The sequence below is a fragment of the Odontomachus brunneus genome, unplaced genomic scaffold (genome assembly GCF_010583005.1).
Source record: "Odontomachus brunneus isolate Ranch 3 - 2012 unplaced genomic scaffold, Obru_v1 Obru_scaffold_008, whole genome shotgun sequence".
NCBI lineage: Eukaryota > Metazoa > Arthropoda > Insecta > Hymenoptera > Formicidae > Odontomachus > Odontomachus brunneus.
Genome location: NW_022639458.1, coordinates 3,262,079 through 3,282,315, shown reverse-complemented (window position 1 = coordinate 3,282,315; position 20,237 = coordinate 3,262,079). Strand labels below are relative to the sequence as shown.

Sequence of the window (20,237 nt, the reverse complement as noted above, 5' to 3'; positions counted from 1 at the left end):
GGGGGGGGGGGGGGGGGGGGGGGGGGGGGGGGGGGGGGGGGGGGGGGGGGCAGACGGCCTCCATGTCGCGAAGTTTAAACAGCTTAGAGGGATGTTGCGGCGCCCTCGATGTGCTTGGGGCGCCAAGTCAGCCGGAAACCTCTAATAGCCCCGTCCGTCTGCACGGAAAGGAGAGAGACAGACAGAGAGAAGAGAAGAGAAAGAGAGAGAGAGAGAGAGAGAGAGAGAGAGAGGCGGGAGAAAGAGGGAGAAAGAGAGAGAGAGAGATGTGCTCGGGGATGGAGTCCACAGGCGTACTATGAACGCGGCCGCAAAGGTGCCCGTACAGGTTGTATCTCCGCGAGTATACGATAACCGCACCCTGGAGGCGGGCTCGAGGGAAACGCGTTCGACCAGGTATCCGCGTACGTCGCAGCCGCAACTGAATTCATAATTCGAGGGGGCGAGGACGGCGCGCTCGTGCCTGTGGCCGGGTTATTATTAATCGTGTTACGAACGGCGCGTATGTTTGTCGAAAATTACGCGGCTGTTTTAATGCGTTAGCAATATTTCCCGATTGTTTTCTTTCGGTGCGTCACGACACCGCATGTAAATAGTCATTATGCAATATTTTTCGAGAGATATGCATACAGAGAGAGAGAAAGAAAGAGAGAGAGAGAGAGAGAGAGAGAGAGAGAGAGAAGTGCGCAATTGAATATCGCATTGTAACGCGTATAGAGATACGAATTTCTGAGATAAAAAAGAAACCGATGTGTATTCGGCATATCGCGACAATCCGACAGCTCTCCGCGTGAGGCCGAGCGATATTAATATATCGCGGAAAGCAGTCGCGCGATAAAATCCTGGAAATCCATAATAACAATAGAATGATAGGGACGTAAGACACTTTAATCGCGCATGTCGGCTTAACTTCGCGGTGGAAGTTAAGCCATCAGCCAAAGATTACAGCCAGCAGTAAATGCATAATGCACAAAAGACAGACGCCCGAGCTTTGATGCAATTGTGTTTACGTGCAACCAACGTCATAGCGCGATAAAGTAGTGGACGACCTCGACAATTCCAATTAATCGTCCCGGTCGTTGCAAGTGTTTTAATGGATATCGTATTACGGAGTCTTTCACGAGTCTTCGACTCTAATTTCCTCCGCGATAACATGTATAGATACTGTTTAATGTAACGTGCATCTGAAATACGTATATCACTTTTTCTACAACTTTAAAAACTGTAAAACCGCAAGCGTAATCGATATACATTGTGCAAGCTTTATTCGAGATATTATGAAGTCCGTATTTTCGTTCCGGTTGCTATACCATTATATTGCGAAAAAATATCTTGACTTAAGGCAGACCGTTCAAGGTTACTTAATCATTGATTTCAACTGGATGCGATTTTCTACGTGTCCAGATAATAATATATAAAGATGACTCAATCTCGAGTAAAGCGGTCATGATTTTACCGGCAAGGGAGATTGTTCGCGACAGAAGTCTCACATGTCGCTGAACATTCGTCCGAAATAGTACCATCGAATGAAAAGGTCGATAAGTACACAAAATGCACTCGTTCTTTCCCCTTCCCCCGTACTTCGACCCATCGACTTTACTTTATACCAACAGTGGACAGGTTGTGTTTATTATGAAAACAAGATGGGTACGATCACGCGTGTGTGGATAAGACCGCGTACACACCGCGAGTTGATCATCCCAATGACAGGACGATGATTTTGATCGATAATGTGGCTCTCTGTGAGCGCACACGTCGGCGCCGGAGCGTGTGGGAAATCGGTGAGGTCGACAGGACTCAGAAGCTCTGAGAATGACACGGTTCCAAAAATTCACACACTCGGCGCGAATTAATTCAACTTAGACCAACAGGTAAATTGTATGTCTTCCGTCTAATTGATACGTGTATTTTTATCGGGGGAACTAATTGATTTAAAATTACTTCGGAAAAATAGCCAGCGCGTAGCTGGAAAAATATAACTGCGGCGGTCACTTTTTCGATGTAATATAACCAAAAGGCCACCACTACTATTCTCACCACCGCATTCATCAGGCCGGCGTCGCCCGATGCTATCAAAACTCACCGCCCGCCGAGCCACCCCCCATGAGGCTTTGAAAATATTCCGCCGCCCCTCCCAAAGACATTCTGCCGGTGTTTTCTCATCGAAGAGACTCGTGACCACTTGCCAGTCTGTCACTGCGCTCGTCAACCCCTTGCAACGACCGTGCACTTGACTCGTCGCGCCTCCCGTCGCGCCACCGCCACCCCCGAAAACGTTCGCCTAACTGCGAAGGTAACGCGAAGTAACGCTCCGACCCCTCGTAGCCTATTCCGGGTTGCCGGCTCGCGCACGAACAATATTTGCAGAGCTCTTATTCCCAACCCCCGTGAGCGGCGCTTCGACCCCCCGCTCGCCCGAGCCGCCCGTTTCTCTTTCCACCCCTCGTGTGCACCAGCAACCACCTACCTACCTACCTAATAATGATTTTACGTTACGCCACGCCGTTCCCCGGGGAATCCGACGGTGCCGCACCCTTATTGCACATGGCCCGCGCTCGGTACGTAGGGTACGTAGGCCGTCGGCCGAACGGGGGAGGGGTTGGAAAGAGAGAGAACTGATTATCATTAGCAGCGAAGTCCCAGAACACCCCCGGCGCTGCCTGACGCACGTACGCACGCAGACGGCACGTCGTTCCAGGTCGTGGGAGCAACGAGATTTGCTCGTGCGTATGATAAAAAGAAAGAGAGCAAAGAAAGAGAGAGAGAGAGAGAGAGAGAGAGAGAGAGAGAGAAGTCGCGCGGGGAATGAAAATAGTACGTCGAATCGATTTCACGAGCGTGTTTTACAAGACAGCGAAGGTGTGTACGCTGCGGAAGAAGCAACAAATTTCACAAGCTAGATTTTCATTTCTCCTCGCAATAAATTTGGGGGTAGAATATTTTTTAAATTAATGAATTTTTTAAAGCTAATAAATTATCATAATGTACTATTATTATTTTCACGAGAAAGTGTATCATTAATAAAAAATGTGGGAAATTAAATACCCTTCATAACTTTGACCACATACAAGCGCGATGACTGATCGATTCGAATTGAAATGATGAATCATATAAAGAAAATATCGAAAAACGATCTTGTTGAAAAAAAAATCTTCAAAGAGTGCGTGCAGCGCATGCCCTTCACCCTTTATCACGGAAGAGGAAACTCCCAAGGGCGGAAGATTTCTGTGGAAAAAAGGGCTCGTCCTCGTTTCACGGCACAATTGCCGCGAGCGGACCGTGAACGTCATTGGTCGACGCTCTCACGGCGCCTGAATTTTTCATCCGCCTGAATAATGAATTAAATGTTCCACGACAACCCTCCGCGTGAAACGCAACGGTGCGTGTAGGTGGACACACGCGTGCAACACGGAGACCCATAGGCGGTCCCGCGGGTTGTTAGAAAAGCCTGCAGAAGTGACCATCGCTTTGTATCCCGTTTCGTTGAGTCCTTCTTCCGCCGTTTCGGGACTCGTAGGATGAGCGTCGTGGGGAGAGGAGGGCCAGCAGGAGTGACGGCAGGGTAGAGCGTGGGGGAGGACAAGGTGATAATTTGATAAGACATCGGGAGGGGTTGCCATGGAGACGATACAAAACCCAGAGTCTCGACTGGAACCCTCCAGCAGGCGCCTTCTCTCCATTCGTTGCTCTCTCCATCCTCGAGGAACCTGCTCCTTCAGGACTTTGCTCCATCAACCCTGAGACACCGAAGTGTCAAGTGTCCTGCCACCACTACTAACATCACCGACGCGACCATGCCAGCTCCGAATTTCTTGCCCAGTGCCTCGTAAGATTTCGACGTGCTCGACAGTGATGCTCGAAGATAAATACGCATCGCGTTGATACGGAAAGAGACAAAGGAGATAAGAAGACTGTGCGTAGCCACTAATAATAATCTTATATCGTTGTAAATGGTTCTTTCTGTCTTGATGGAGGTATACATAACTGTCTTGTGGAAATATCCATAACAGATATCATAGATATCGTAGAATTTCTAACACTGGTCAGTTCTCTCGATCATATAAGTGACCATCCCTAACGAGAATCCTATCAGACGTTTCCGAGGACTGTTCGATGCTTGCCAGGAGATCCTTCCCCCTTTCCAAGTATAATAGTTGAAATATCCTTCACGAGACAAGATGACCCACTCGCGTGTCCCGCACAGACTCCACGTTGCGTCACAGCGAGATTCCATTCCAAGATTGGGGAGGCCATGATACCACCCCAAATCGTGGGAGCAAAGGACGAGAAGGCTAAATGCAAGAGAGAGAAACGGGGAATAGGGAAGCACCCCGAAGGACATTACGATTATTACCGAGCGAAACTCGCAATGTGGGACTCAGCATCCCTGAAATGCATTGGCCACATGTGCCGTATTCAACTAGATCCTCTCACAAGGACTCGGTCCAGACGGTTGGCTGCATTATTTATCGCACGAACTTGCCGGACTAATTGATCCCTCGCGTCCCCCGCGATAACGATACCCATCGGAATCACGAGCATGACTTTCGTATAACGTCCGAAAGTTGACGAATTAACTGAAGTTGAGATAATTGTCTACCAAACGGATTCGATCCAAGTAATTTTAACGTTCCCAATCGATCAGTTTGAACGATATGTTCCGCGTTGCGATAGAACAAAAACACTGTTTACAACGATGTTTGTAATTGGTAGATAAATTTTGATCAATATCCCATCAATATCACAAACTAACATTGCGATCGCTCACAGATAAAATCGGACAGTGGCATGTCTAGTGGCTGTTTATTGAATTTTCGTCCATGGCGTCTAATTTTTTTCTTGTTTGGACATTTTTTTACTAGTAACACGAAATAAATATCGTGTCAACCGAGAGAAACAAACTTTTCCCGAAAGGAGTTTCACTCTTCGAATCGAGATTCATAGGCTACTCACCAGTATGTATATAGGTGTGTTTCTTCATATCGCTCTTCTGGTGGAATCGCTTGCCGCAAAACTGGCAGGGATACGGTCTCGTATCCGAGTGGATTAGGAGGTGGGTACTGAGCGTGCTGGATCTCTTGAAAGCCTTACCGCACTGTTTACACTCGAACACCTTCTCCGCGGAGTGCACGGCCCTGTGCTGCGTGAGACTGATTTCGTGGCCGAATGTTTTGTTGCACAGTTCACAAGCGAATGGTCGTTTGCCGTTATGTGATCGCCTCGCGTGTACCTGCACGAATATATCGTACACATTTATTGATATTTTGACATTTTTAGATATTATAGAATATATCGAGATAAATCTTACACACATACTCATACACAGTAGAAAACTATATTAGGTTCAAAGTAAAACAAAAAATTCCGACAGAAATAATATAATAACATTAATAACTTAATTACATATAAAATATTATATAAAAAGTAAATACACTATACTAAAAAAGTTGATTTTATTAACATGAACTTCATTAGTAATAAACGAACCAATACGTTTTGGCTGAAGAAAACGGAATTTCTGGTTCTTCCGAAGGAAACCAGGAAGCGACCGAAGGAAACCAGATTTTAGTCACAAAGAAATTTTATTTTACAGAAATAAATTTTGTATCCCGTAAATAAATGTTCAAGTTTTCTGCTCAATTGTGATGATAAAATCGTCTTTAAATATTATAGAATATAACGAGATAAATCACATACACACACACACACACACAATAAAGAGTCATAGCAAACTCAAAGTAAAATACAAAAATGCTAACAGAAAATTACATAATAATTTGATTATATGTAAAAATACAAAAGGTAAATGTACTACTTTGATATGTAATATTCCGCCAAAACAAATATTATTTCGTCGCGTTGGTAAAGAATGTTAATAATATATTAATATTATTCGAATGTAAAAATGAAAAACCAAGAAAGTCAAACGCGATTCGCAAAATCAGCCATCGTGGCGATAAAGTCGTAGGGACGCAAGCGGATCTCACCGTGCCGACAGCGTACAAATCAGAAATGAATCAAAACAAGCTCGCGGACCGGCGAGAATGCTGCGCGTCTCTAAATAAAAAGAGCACGCGTCGAGCTCGCACGCATACGTACCTCGAGCCCATGCGGCGTGCTGAACATCTTGTCGCACTTGACACAGCTGTAAACGTCGCCGAGCGGATGGGGATGGTGCAGCCCGTGCGCCGTGTGTGTCGAGTGCAGTCCCGGGTGACCCGGATGAACGCCGCGCAGCAACGGGTGCAGGTGCGGCGGCAGAAGATGATGCGGCAGCAGCTGGGGGTGCAGGTACGAAAGGGGATGGTGTGGGTGAGGTGGCAGGAGTCCGCTCTGAAGGTGCAACGGCGGATAGAGGATGGACGAGCCGGGTGGCGGCGGATGAGCGCCCATGGCGGTGGTGTCTCTGTGCGGAGATGCGTTCTGGACGTGAGCGGAGGGTGGATCCGGCCTAAGGAGAGCCGATACGCTGAAGCTATCGCCGGATCTCTTCGGGGGATGCGACACGGGCGACGTCGCGACGCTCACGGGCGACGGCGACGGCGTGGACGACGATCGCGGTGGACTCGAAGTATCCTCGTGGTCATCCTCGTCGCCGACTTCCTCGACGTCCACGTCAACCTCCTCCTCGACGTCGACGTCTATCTCGGCGTCCCGGCGTTCGGATGGGGGAGAGTCCGGGCAGGGAGACTGCGACGGCGAAGGACTCCTCGTCGCCGGTGAACCCACCAGACGACCCACTCCAAAGGATAGCCGCTCTGTAATGAAGCGTTTAATAGTGATTAATTGTAGCAGGATGGTGTCTGAAGAATCAATCGTTTATAATACGAAAAGAACCCACTCATGGGGAAAACGCTCAGGATGTTACTTGCTTAAATGTGGTTGCCACAACAAAATATTTGTGTTATTTCACGCCCATGTATACAAAATGGTTATAGTAACTATAATATTCTCTAGAAGTAGTACATTTTGGTTTTCTTGTCTGCCTGTCATTGCCTGTTTGAGCGGTATTGTTAGTGCTATATGACCAAACCGTACAGATTTTTATATAGAATTTGTTCTGCAGACCGCACAGAAAAACAACAATATTCCTTCAATTGAGGCAACTATATATGAGAACTATATCTGAACATTTCATAAGAACTGCGACTGTGAGAACTGCATAGATGGACATGTAACAATTTTTAATGCAATATCTTATAAATTTTTTCTTTAATCACAGAGAATGCGGATATGATAACTATAACAGTTTTCTTCATACTTAATAGACTTTATATTGTGAACTAACAAATCGTTAGAGACTCCACGAGAGCCCGGTCGATGACCGAATCACGCCTATGGATTTTGCACCTCCGCACAGGTAGACATTTCGTAATCGATAAACCAGAGTTCATACACCAGTCACGAGACCAAGATGGCCAATGACTGGACGGCGGCTACGTCACGTATGAAGTGCACGTGGAACGCCGGATACGGAGGAATCCAAAGGAGAAAAGCCGCGGGTAAATACAGTTTCTTCTGGCAGAAAGACCCGAGGACCAGGAATGAGATTTGAGTCACGTACTGGGCCTTTTTTTCCTAGCGTGCTGGCGCGAGGGTGTTTAAGGGACGGGCAGGGCACGAGAGGTCGTGACAGGGTCTCATGTTGCGTTAACGAGGCATCGCGAGGAGAGAACCGAATAGTGAGGCGCCGAGAGCGAAATGTACTTTCGCGACGTTTCGTGAAGCAGTGTCCTTAATAAGATCCCTTCGCGCGCTCTTTCGGAATTTTTCATCCGCCGGAGTGTCATGAGTCGTGATTAACCGTTAACAGCGCGGTGAAATGAAATTACTCTTGAGTGTGATAAGACGAGGGTGAATAATGTGCCTAGCTGAATTAAACTCTTTAACCACACCTTCGCATGGCCGAATGGTTATAGAATGGAATAATAGATTGATGGTAACAATTTTATCACGTCGTCGCTATTTATCGTTAGATATTAATGTGATTAGCTACTGTATAACGTGTCACGTAGTGATGAATTATAGCTCTAACGTTCCATGATTAATTAATTTATGACGGGGAATTAAGCTTTTATCATTATTGGAATATTAAATTAATATTTTCGTAGTAATATCGAGAGAGAGAAAAAGAGAGAGAGAGAGAGAGAGAGAGAGAGAGAGAGAGAGAGAGAGAGAGAGAGAGAGAGAGAAAGAAGGCGAGAGACACAAACGGCATCAGATCGCAATTTCGGTATCGCGCGTCAATCGGAATTTACTGCGTCCTCTGATTATCAAATCGATGATTCCTGACGAAGCTTTGATTTGTACGTCCACATCATATTATCTGTCGCGCGGCTCAAATGAAAAGTGATTCAGTCGCGAATTTTGATGTATTTGTTAGATCGTGCCAGCGGAATGTGTTTACTCTGTTCTCTGTTATCATCGTAACATAGATTTGCACGCGTGTGTGATGAAAAAGTTTGGAGAAATCGAGATTTGATTTCAAGATATGATTATCTGGATCGCATGATGTATGATGGGCCTGTCGCATTGTATTCAATGAGCACATCTCCAGGTATTCCGAATATCGCGGAAACAACATTTGCCAACAGTAGTAATTAAAAAAAGAAATTCCGTCTTAAATTAATAGTAACTTAATTACATAAGCACAACTAAGAGATATTTTTTTACCGACAAATCACAAGCGGACCTTTGTTGCACAAAATTCTTATTTTAAGTAAATACAAACGAGCCTAAATGAAGATCCTAATGCTCTAATCGCCCTGATTTGAAGTCGAGTGTATCAGGAAACTACCCGCGGCATTTCTAATAATCACGAGAGAGAGGGAGAGAGAAGGAGAGAAAGAGATTCACATAGATTGTCGCGCATAGATTGATTTACAGCGGCAATAGGCCCGGCAAAACGGATACGCGTCTTGAGGGAAAGAAGGGCGCTCTCGGCTCTATTTCACGAACCCTCGAATACCCGGTAATTTCGGACCTGCTCATTCATATTGCGTCTTGCACACAGCCAGTATATTATATTTATAATCCGTGCGCGCGACACGCAGTCACGTGCCGAGCTGTACGCTGCACCGGTGTCGGTTAATCGCATTTAAAGCTCTCCGCGAGCCCCGTCGTTGGGGTCGATTATTATCGTGTCTCCTGGTGGCTTTGCAATCGAATCAAAATATGACTCGAGTCAGAGTGGCCTAATGTAATGAGAAACGCTCACGCCTGCGGGGATCTGTCCGAGGAGACAGATAGGTGCTTTACTGTACCGAGTTAAAAATACGAAAAAAGACAAAAGGAGGGGCTAATGAAATTACAGCCGTTATATCTCACTTTATTTTCTTCTTTATTTTCTTTACCGAGACATACTTGAAATCGTGTTATCCTAAATTCAGAATTCACGTATGATAGTGCCTCAGCGACTTATATATTACTTTATTAGTACGGAGCCTCTCTGTAGCATGGTTCGATATTTTGATCTCTATATCGAAGAAATTATTACGTTTTAATAAAAATAAAATATATTAAAATAAAAATTAAGCGTAGATTCCTTCGCCGCGTAAATTTTTATGTAAGCAGACCAATGTTAAAGACATGTCATAATTATCAACCGATATTCGCGGATCTTGATATGTGTTATCACTGGAAAATAGAAAAACTTTAGCAGACCTTTTATTTTTGTATAAGTTGTAGAACAATTATTTATCAAGTCCATTATTACTTAAGTCATTTGAACTTAATGTGTTCACTAGAAACTTGAGATTGAATTATCTCCTCTTTGTTGCGTTACATGGAACATCGTATGGAAAATTTAAGTCTATTAATCGTATTAGTACGCTGACTAAGCCTTAGGAATATTTCGTTGAGGTTGACTTTGTTTTAATATGTACATTAATACGTTCTGTTATAATAAAACGACTGAGTTGAAACTTTTCTCTTCTGTTTTTTGTAATTTAATAATTAATTGTTCAAACGTAAGACGGTAAATTTTATAAAATCAAAGCGTTATTCTTTCGTTAATAAGGTGGGAATTAATGTGATAGAATCGTGGTTAGTTTAAAAGCAATGTTAAAAACCGAATTGATTAATCTGCAGTGTTCTCCAAGCACAAGCATATAAATGCAGCGAGAGATCTATTTACAACTACTATCTCGACGCATTGCTAAAAATCACGAAAATGATTTGATCAAGTCGCTTTGTGATTACGATAATAATTGAGTTCACGCAATGTCGTCGGGAGGGTGGTAGGGAGAGGATCGAGACGAGAATGAGCAAAAAGGAGAAGGAAGTCCGGACAGATGTGACTCGCAGCGAGGTAGGAAGAACTGCTTACGCAAATGCCGCGTCTGGGTCGACTGGAATGTACTAAAAACGGGCAGCGCGAACCGACGAGAAAAACGCCTCGCGACCGTCCGGCAGATGGGTTAACTTTGGTCCGGGTTTGACGGAGTCTGCGTTAGACGTGCACACGTGCATCCAGAACTGCACCGCGACGCATCTCACGTGGTCCGTAGTGGCTTCCAGCCTTGATACAGTGAATGAAACTTCTTGAATCGACTTGAAAACTGTTTTTGTCACGGCAGCCACCGCCACCATCGACACGTATCATAGCTCGCCATGTTTGCGCAAAGTGCTCGGAGTTGCTTGCGGGATGAGCGAGACAAAGTTTGCAGAGTGTAGCTATCATGTGAACGCTAGTAGATGATCTGGCGGCAGAACTTGTCATCTCATTGTTCGTTAGAAATGCGCGGACTCTTGCGCATTACCATAAATGATCCCGACTCGAAATTCTGGTCTTATGTTAAATCTTGAATTCTACAATATACAGTTAAAGCTAAGTTAGTAAAGTAGGTTTAATTCTAATGATACAATTTACCCCTATTTTAACTCTGATGATGTCTGAAATTTCTCCTTTCACTTTTTTTAGCGTCAAAATAGGTATTGAATGGAATAATGAGCCTGAAAATAGAATCAATATTTCGACTCGAATGAGTTAAATAGAATCAAGAAAGATTATAGGTTTCAGAGTATCAAAGTAAGTATTGAATAGAATAGTAAGGCTAAAAGTAGAATAAAAATTTCGACTCGGGATATAAGTTTATTTGTCATTGAGAAATTGTTGGGAACATCCTAAGGATCATTTTTTTTGCAAATGAATTTGGGGTCGGAAATGGATCGTTTTATCGCTACGACATACGGGATGTTCGTAAAAGGTCGAAACCTCGAAATATCTAAAAAAATATGTTTTATAAAAAATTGTTTCAGACACAAAAGTTGTAAAAAGATTCATGTACTGAGCTTTATGAGTTTGACCTTGGATGGTTTTATAAAACTTATATTTAGATATTTCAAGAGCCCGACTTTTTTCAAACACCCCGTAGCGATGAAACGACCCATTTCCAACCTAAAGTCCATTATTTAGAGTGTCCCCAACAATCTTTCAAAGTTTGTCGGTTGAGAACACCCTGTGTGTGTATATATATATATATATATATATATATATATATATATATATATATATATATATATATATATATTAAACAGATACTTTGAAATGAAGGAATACTTCGCTTGTGCAAATGCTTGGAAAATAAAATTTCGACACGCGCGTTTAATCGATATGTGGAATTTTTTTTAATGAGTAAACTCAATTCAAGACGATTTCAGCGTGTATACGTTTCATGCGGCGAATCGGCAGACCGGTTCGTGACAAGGGGATGACGACGATGCCGAAGATGGTTGTAGACGTGGATTAATAAAGGAAGGCCAAGTCGGGGGGACAATTAGATCGAGTTAACGGCCAACTTTAATCTTCTGTCGTCCGTCAGTCGTTTACTGCGTAGCGATCTACCGCTATTAAAGCCGTTACACACTTCACATTCAAGCCCCTTCTATGAAGCCGGCTCATGAAAAAGAATAAAAGCGCGATCTTTGTTGCATCGGCGGTGTCAGTAAAGCCGAGTGACAGCACGATGTGGGTTTTTAAAAACGGATTTTTATCCGACTGTCCGTTTCAAACTAATCTTGTCATGAAGGATGCGATATTAAAGGTGCATACATAGAGAAAGTAATTACAGAAAAGATTTTAACCTAAATAGAGGTTAGATTAAATGAAGATGGTAGATTATACTGATAGCAAAAGTAATTACTAAACATATCCGTCTCATGATACGCGGAAAACATATTTCTCATTATATAAGGAGAAAATATTGTAGGGAAAATTAAAACAAAATTTTTGTAATCTTGGATCATGCAGGATCATAACCGAAATTACTATGTTATAAATAATAATAAATAATAATAAAATAACATTGTAAGTATATAATTTTAATATAATTTATTATATGTTCGTGTAAAAATGTTATGCACGTTTAACCTTTTACTATAAAATTATTATAATAACGTGAAGGTTAGGTTATCGTAGATCGACAAATTTTTGTTATATCTATGGTAATTTATACTACAATTTTAATGTATTTCAGCAAAAATACTGTATAATTTCAACATAATTTTTATTACATTTTCTCCGTATACACTTGCTACAATACGTAATTTTTAATTACTTTATTTCTTAATTGGATCATGCAATTTATTTATTTCATGATTTCAAATGCAATAAATAAAATTAACGTTTGTTTGTTATACGTAAATATTAAAATCAATAATTAATAATCTGAATTTATTGAAGATTTCCACTTCATCAATGCTATACATTTTGGCGATGACCGATCATTTTATCATCTTTCTTATCTTAAAATAGCTTTTCTGATAATATTCTCCCTCTATCTTGTATACAATAATGCAGTATTGATAGAGTCAATAATCCATGTAAATAATAACGCGAAATTGCTAAGCGAGCACCATGTTTGCACGCCGCGAATCTTGAAGGAACGGAGCTGGTGATGGAAGAGCGACGATAAAAGTATCGCGACCGATCTTATCGCGCCGAGAACGAAGATGGGCAGATGAATGGCCACGTGCACGCGCGCACACGGGAGGAGTAGGAAGAGTATGCACGGGCGTTTAACATGACAAGATGTTACTAATTCAGAGTAGGTACGAGTACAAAGGGGCCGACGGCCCGAATCCCTGTGCCCGCGCCTCTAATCTGCTCCAATTGGACCGGCAGGAGTTAGAAAGGCCCATGTCCGTCCGCGGTATGACGCGTGCTACCATTTATCCCAATCGTCGGACGACCGGTCGTTCTTAATGATCAGCAAATAAAAACTCGCCGTCATCCGGGCTCGAGGAGGAAGCCATCATCGGGGGCGAAAGGTCGGCGCTACACCCGCGCGTCTACACCTTTCGGAGAGAAGCGAGAAACAAACAGTGCAAGCAAAAGAGAGAGTACAGTAGATTGTAAATTCCAAACGCGACGAACGTAGCAGTTTCTTGAAATATCTCGAATTAACGATAGAAAAATTAATAATATTTAAAAGAGAAAAGTCAATTATTCTCTTCGTGGAAGAAGGACAAATTTTTTAGTCAATAAAATATGTGGAATTTAAAGTCAAATCCTTTTAACTATCTTTAAAATAAATGTGTTTATGTGATATTTTCTCTTATTTCCGATCTTTCTTTCATGGGGACATACTTAAAAAGATATGAATTATTACATAGTGGAGCATCCAGATTTATCCCTCCTCTGATGTGTCGGAAAATCGAGGGTGCACAGATGCGCTAAGTTCGACGTCAAGAGATTTTTTACAGTACCACGAAAGATTTTTTACAGTATCGCGATCTAATTCGATTGGATACGCAAACTTATCGATAAAGTGGATTATAGACTCCCTACAGCGCACATACCTGAGTGACTCTTTGGTAAAGGTGGTAAGTTTGTGACTTCCGTGGCATTCCCGAAAGGTGCCCACAGTCTCGGAAACATTAAACGAACATTGCAGCCTCCTGAAACAAAAGAAAAATGTCATAATATTATCAAATTTCTTGTACACAAAACGAACATATATATATATATATATATATATATATATATATATATATATATATATATATATATTATAAAATATATATTATAAAATTTATTGAATTAAAAGAAGTAGCTGAAGATATGAAATGACACTTGTGTGTGTTAGATAAAGTATTATTGATTTTATAGAACATCAATTCATTGAAATTCCCTGAATTCCGATAGAATTCTCAGAGAATTCTAAGTTTCTCAAGTTTTTCTTCCAGATAGTAAATATACCCGAGATATATACGCGAAATCCGATACGAAAAGATGGCGATGCAAACGGCGAAAGGATCGCGCATTTTTCCCAATCGTTTATGCATCGTTACTCCGCCAACCACTAACGCAGCAGTGACGTCTCAAGTCCTGACAAATTTAGTATTCCTGGTTCGTAGGAAAGATCAACCCCTCGACAAGAGCGTCTTTATTAGAAAGGAGGAGAAACCCTCCTCTATTTATCAACCTTGCTCCGGCCATTACTCGCTCTCTTTCTCCCCGAAACCTGCATTCCTAGCCCCGAACATTCGCCATCTATCCTGGTTGGTTTCTTTGATCGTCCTGGTGGAGCATCAAAGTTCGAATTTCACGCCAAATCGCTACTCCGACGATTAATCAGAACGTACGGAATCCTTGCCCTTCGCTTAACGCACGGAATATGAAGAATTATGCGACACATCTATCTACAATCAGAGCAATTACATATTACCGTATCAGAAAAATTACAACAGATCGGATTACTCGTTTGCAGCAATTTTTCCACATTGTCAACAAATAGTCGTCCGAGTGTGAAACAGTTACAATTGATAAAATCGATGATCCAATATATTGTATACAGTTTACGTTGAAGCTCATTAAGCTCCGGATTACTGACATACGCAAGTATTATTGCTTTTATTGCTCAATAACACAGGAGTTAGCAACTTCCGATATCAAAATAATACATCGTCGTAGACGCTCAATAAAATCTGCAACCATAGCGATGGGGAATCAATCGCGATAGTCCAGAAAAGTTGCGGTTCGGCCGACAAACGAACGTGCCGTAATCCATGTTGGCCTTTTTTCATATAGACGCGATAAAATATCATCAAATCCGAGCTTTACGACGATGAGCGCAATCCAGAGTCTATCTAATCGTTCTACTTGATCGCGCTAAATCAGTTCTATCTTCTTCTATATCGGTATAGTATGCGTCATTCAACGACGCTTCATTTCACTATCGAATAAGGATAGAAAAAATACTATTAATGAAAAATGAAAGGTGAAATAAAATTTTACAACCCCACGATAAGTGATATTATTGAATCGGAGTGAAATATAGCATATGCCACAATGTTCTATTTTAATAATAATAGATATTTATCTATGTGTGTGTGTGCATTTTGATTACACGAATCGCGCGAATATTCTATCTTTAAATCAAGTTCAAACTTATTTTAGTAATGACATCAAAGTTATCGAGGACAGTCACACATCAAAATTAAAATATATCAATGATTGATCAAAACAGTTCCATATTATAGTCAATGATAAATGAAATTAATTGCACAAAGATAAAAGGCCGACTTATGATTTCGGAGTCATAAAGAATTGAGAAATAAAAATATATTGTTTTATTTATCGTTATAAAATTTATCTTTTAAATAATAAATTCATCATTCACACGGCATAATGCATCTTCGCAAATATTACTCTTGTAGTGATCGCCGTCGAATCGCAAAGATCGATTGTATCGATAGGTGACGAACCGCCGGCGGGTCGGTTATACTGAGAACCGACGAAAAAAAAAGGAAAACACGAGAGAAATCCGTAATCCCTGCAATATAGGACCGTCCGGGATAATCTGAGATAGCGCGAAGAGATTAGACGCTCCGTGCCGCAAAGACTGTCTCATTCTCGTAGGATTATCAGAAATAAATCATATTTTCCTATATAGCGAACACGCCGCGCGCTCTCGAGATAAGGTGGTTGGGTATAACAACATCGATACGTGTGTATACACAATGCAGGTAACGCGTGTTTGTCAGCCAGCGAGAGCATCGGCGCGATATCGGTGCCGTTTGCTCGCGCGTCGCTTATCCTGCGTAGTCCGTTTCGCGCTATCGTCCGGTCGTAAATCTATAAAACGGTAAAGCCAGCGTGATTTACCGTGGAAACCACCGACGAATGCAGCTGCGGTCGATCGACAAGCCCTCAGTCGTTTTTAAGATCGGGAGGATCGAGTCGAGCGTGATACCCAAATTGAGGCGAAAGAATTCCACGTGATTGAATGAGGAAGAGGATAGACAACGTACGCCGGACATTGAAGAGTAACATTGTACACATTACACGTACGAGAAATACGAAAGACTGTGGTGGTACGATCGATGGAAAATATTTGTGCAATTAACAGTAGCTATCGATAATTTTTCACACATATGCTCACTCAGAAAAAGAAACATGGTGATGGCAACTGTACAGGTGACAATTACACTAGTTTTATATGTGAAATTAATGTGATATAGTTTAATGAGCTATTTTGTGTATGTGCGTGTGCGTGTGTATGTGTATACTTAGAGAAAAGTATAATTTTAAGAATTAATAAAAAATAATAAATGTTTATTTGATAGGTACCAATAACATATTTACATAAATCTACATTTTTGTATTTAAATAAAATAAACAATTGCTTTTCACTAAAAACTAATGTTTTCTTAAGATTTTACAAAAATATATTTTTTCTTATTTGAATATCTATAAAATATTTTATATATTAGTATAAAAAAGTAAATATATAGTACTATAGTATCCACCGAATAAACATTTATTTTATCAGATATATTTTCTCAGATATATTTTCAGATTATATAAACATTTATTTTATCAGATATATTTTCTTTCTCAGTGTAGTTATTGCAATTAACATAGTTACTTTATAATACTTTATATTACTCGTAACCAAGCTTCAGTTACAATAACTGCAAAATAGTTTATTTAATTAACTATATATATTAATTCTACGCTAAAAAAGAAATGTTCGGTATTTATCATTATACAATCGTATAATAAAAGAATTATAAGGAGATTTATATAACTTTTAAAACTTACATAAAGAATTATAATAACACTTATTATAAGGAGAATTATACGAAGAAATATTTTTATAGTAAGTGTTATATACTATAGCATTAGTAATAATAATCATACATATATATTGCTACTTTTACTTTCCTGTCAGAACAACAAGGAGATACAGTTAGAAAAATAATTTTTAGTGAGACTAACCCGATTTTCCCTTACTGTACATGCTAAATTCGTATAATTGTTGCCAATATAGTCGCCACCGCCATGTCTTTTCTCCGAGTGTAAACCAAAGAGATATCCGTTTTTTCTCAACTTATGTGCACACACGAGGGCCAAGCATGTGTCGGCGGCTACAGACGGCGGAAGAAGAGCAGTGAACCCTGTCGACGAGCTGCCTATCACCTGGCAATTATCGCTTAAACCGCTCAGCTCAACGTCTATGGCTCGATATTATTGCGTTTAGCCTGTTACCGCGATTAGTAGCAGGGTATTAGTATAGGCAGCCATCTAATGCCGCCAACCATCCCCTCTCACCTGTTGAACGGGCCGTTGTGCACGGCGGCCCCTACGCACCTGTACGCGCGTGTGTTCGTGCGTGCGTGCGTGCGTGCGCTCCGGGCGCCGCGTGCCTCGCTCCCCGCGCGATTCGCACGCGTATACGTGGCGCAAGCTCAGGTGTCGGTGCGAGCCCGGAAGCTACCGCGTAAACGCCACGCCGCTGGGATAATAGGCAGGTAATAGGTAGGATGATGACAGACGAGAGATGGCAGGGGGTGAGTGTCGGGGGCGCCTCGTCAGCGAGTGTCAGCCGGAGGGACGTCAAAGGCTGAGCGCGCGATATGCGTTTCAGTTGATTATTTCGAATATACGCTTTCTCTACGCGGGGAATGCCGACGGGTGTGTGTAGCCGCATCCGCCACGGGCTCGATCGGTTTGTGCGGGGTGTTCCCGGTTGGGGTAATTGGCGAGGATCGAGTTTTTAATTGCGATAATGCGCCACCCATAAGCTCATATAACCAGCAAATAACGTATATATAACGTGCATATAACCAGCGAGAGAGTGAAGTGTAATTTGGAACTTTGAGAGAACAATGCACGTGACGTGTTGCATACTTTTTTACACTTTTGTGAAATCAAGTGAAAAAATCTCCTCCTTGATTGATAATTTTTACTTAACGAATAGTATTAACTTTATTCTGTGTTCGAATATTGCAGCATTTTATCCAACTCAGAAACTCAAATTATTATATATTGTGTTAATATCATTATCTTTAACGTAGTACTATTAGTGTAAATAGAGAAGTTACCGTTAGTTGAGCAGTAAATGTATTAATTTGTTCCAACTTCATTGGTTCTTTTTAATGATAATATCAAGGTTATCAAAGTAACAAAGAAGCAAGATGTTCGGGTCAAAAAGTTAAAATTTGCTGGAGATAATATTTGCCATCACTGTTATGATCACTAATAGATCAACGTAGGATTGTTTAATCATTCTTACCTTCAGCGTCAATGGATATCTGCGGATTCTCTTGAAGATTCTCATTGTTGTTAGTTTCCGGCGGCAGCGGTTGCTGGTGCACGAGCGACGAAGCCGGCTGTTTGGGCTTGACAACCCGAAACGCTGACGCTTCGGCAACCCCCCGTCTGGAAAAATCCAGCGGACCCACCCCGACAGGCGAGTGTTGTTGCTGCACTTCCATCATCCTGGACCTCGAGTCTATTCACCCTCTTACAACTTCCGCGTCACTGCACACGACATTCGCATCCTCCCCCACGTTCCTCAGCACCACGCTTACGGTCCTTACGTTTCCTCAATAATAAACCAATATGCACGATTTTCCGTAATCTTACGACTTTCAATGAAATTGTCCGATGAGAGTCCTCTCAAAGTGGTCCTGTTTTTGCGGATTCCTCACGTCTTAAGTGAATGACGCGTTTTCAAAAACAGTGAATTTAGTTACGAGACGGCGGCTGTTTCCCCAAGAAGGAGATTCTCTTCTTAAACGGCAATATGCACAATCAATAGAGCGAGTTTAATGGAAAACTATCTATTCGCGGACTTCATTCTTCCAAGAGCTGTCGATATCAGTCACCCTCAAAGAAGCGTACTCAGCACAAGCACTAGAAGTTCCTTCGTGGTCACAGTCAGGAAGACACTCGGGGCTGCCTGCTGATCGCGATTCGTCAACACCTGGACGGGTCCTCACAGGACAGCTCCTGCCGACCTCGCGACAGTGAATACGTGTCGCGCAAGAAGGGCTTCCGGTTGTCAGCGACACTGATTTCCGTGCGGTCCATCGGCCGGGCAGGACAGGTCGGGAACGGCGAGCACCGGCTCAAGCCCGGGGATGTGAGAGACGTTAGCCGTTAGTGCGGGTGCCTCGACGTCGACTGCTGTTAACGGGTCTGATAGTGGAGGGACTCTCATGCGATGACGGCCGGAGAGCGGCAGACTCGGGGTAGGAGTGAGATGGAGAGATCTACACGAACGACATTCCCACTGTCGGTGTTCACACAAAGAGGGAGAACATCCACACGGACGCTCGATACACACCAAGATTTTAGTCATAGGCTCCGCCTCCCAGACACGCCCTCACAATTTCTACTCCACCCACACCAATACCAGGCTGTTTGGTGTGTTCACTAACGCACCAACACACGAACGACGCGTCGATCCTGCAGAAAAGTGGGGTTGCGGCGCTACTGAACGCCGTTGCTCAGACGTCGCAGTGGGGTTGCTGATGGGGATCCGCACTTCTGTATGAGTGCGTTTTATAGACGTGTCTGCGTGTGCGGCCGAACTGCACCGAACACGAAACACACGTTGCGCTACGCTCTCTCTCACCTCCGGTTGCAGCATTATGTGGAACCACTCGGCCACCCTGATTCCACTCTTGACTCCACTGATTGATATTTGCGCGCTGCCCTCGCACACTTGGACGTACGTGCACGTACGCCGCCCGTCCTTCACCGCCGCGAAGGTAGATGCTGGCGGCAACGAGCGAGCATCTTAGAAAATTTAGGCGGACCGGTAGAGTGCTTGCGTTTTTACGGCCGTGGGGGATGATTTCTGATATTTCTCGCTAGGCGAGATTTCGAAAGAGATGAAACGCTTACTGGTGGTTGCCCGAGGAGTATTTAGATCACGTACGTTCCTTAAAAGAGTTCTGTGTTTCTGGGTAATATTTTGCTTTGAGAGACGCGCAACAAAACT

At 42.5% G+C, this 20,237-nt stretch overlaps 1 protein-coding gene across 1 annotated transcript in view; it reads right to left on the bottom strand.

Moving 5' to 3' along the window:
• The window catches only part of LOC116854120 (zinc finger protein 358-like), a 33,740-nt gene extending 14,270 nt beyond the window's left edge, over positions 1-19,470 (bottom strand). The window contains exons 1-4 of the mRNA XM_032835719.1: positions 18,522-19,470; positions 13,801-13,899; positions 6,100-6,758; positions 4,954-5,230 (exon numbers count right to left, since the gene is read on the bottom strand). Coding sequence (XP_032691610.1) covers positions 4,954-5,230; positions 6,100-6,758; positions 13,801-13,899; positions 18,522-18,726 — 1,240 coding nt within the window. The 5' untranslated portion in view covers positions 18,727-19,470. The remainder of the gene's footprint in view (positions 1-4,953; positions 5,231-6,099; positions 6,759-13,800; positions 13,900-18,521) is intronic.
• Between the last annotated feature and the right edge of the window lie 767 nt (positions 19,471-20,237).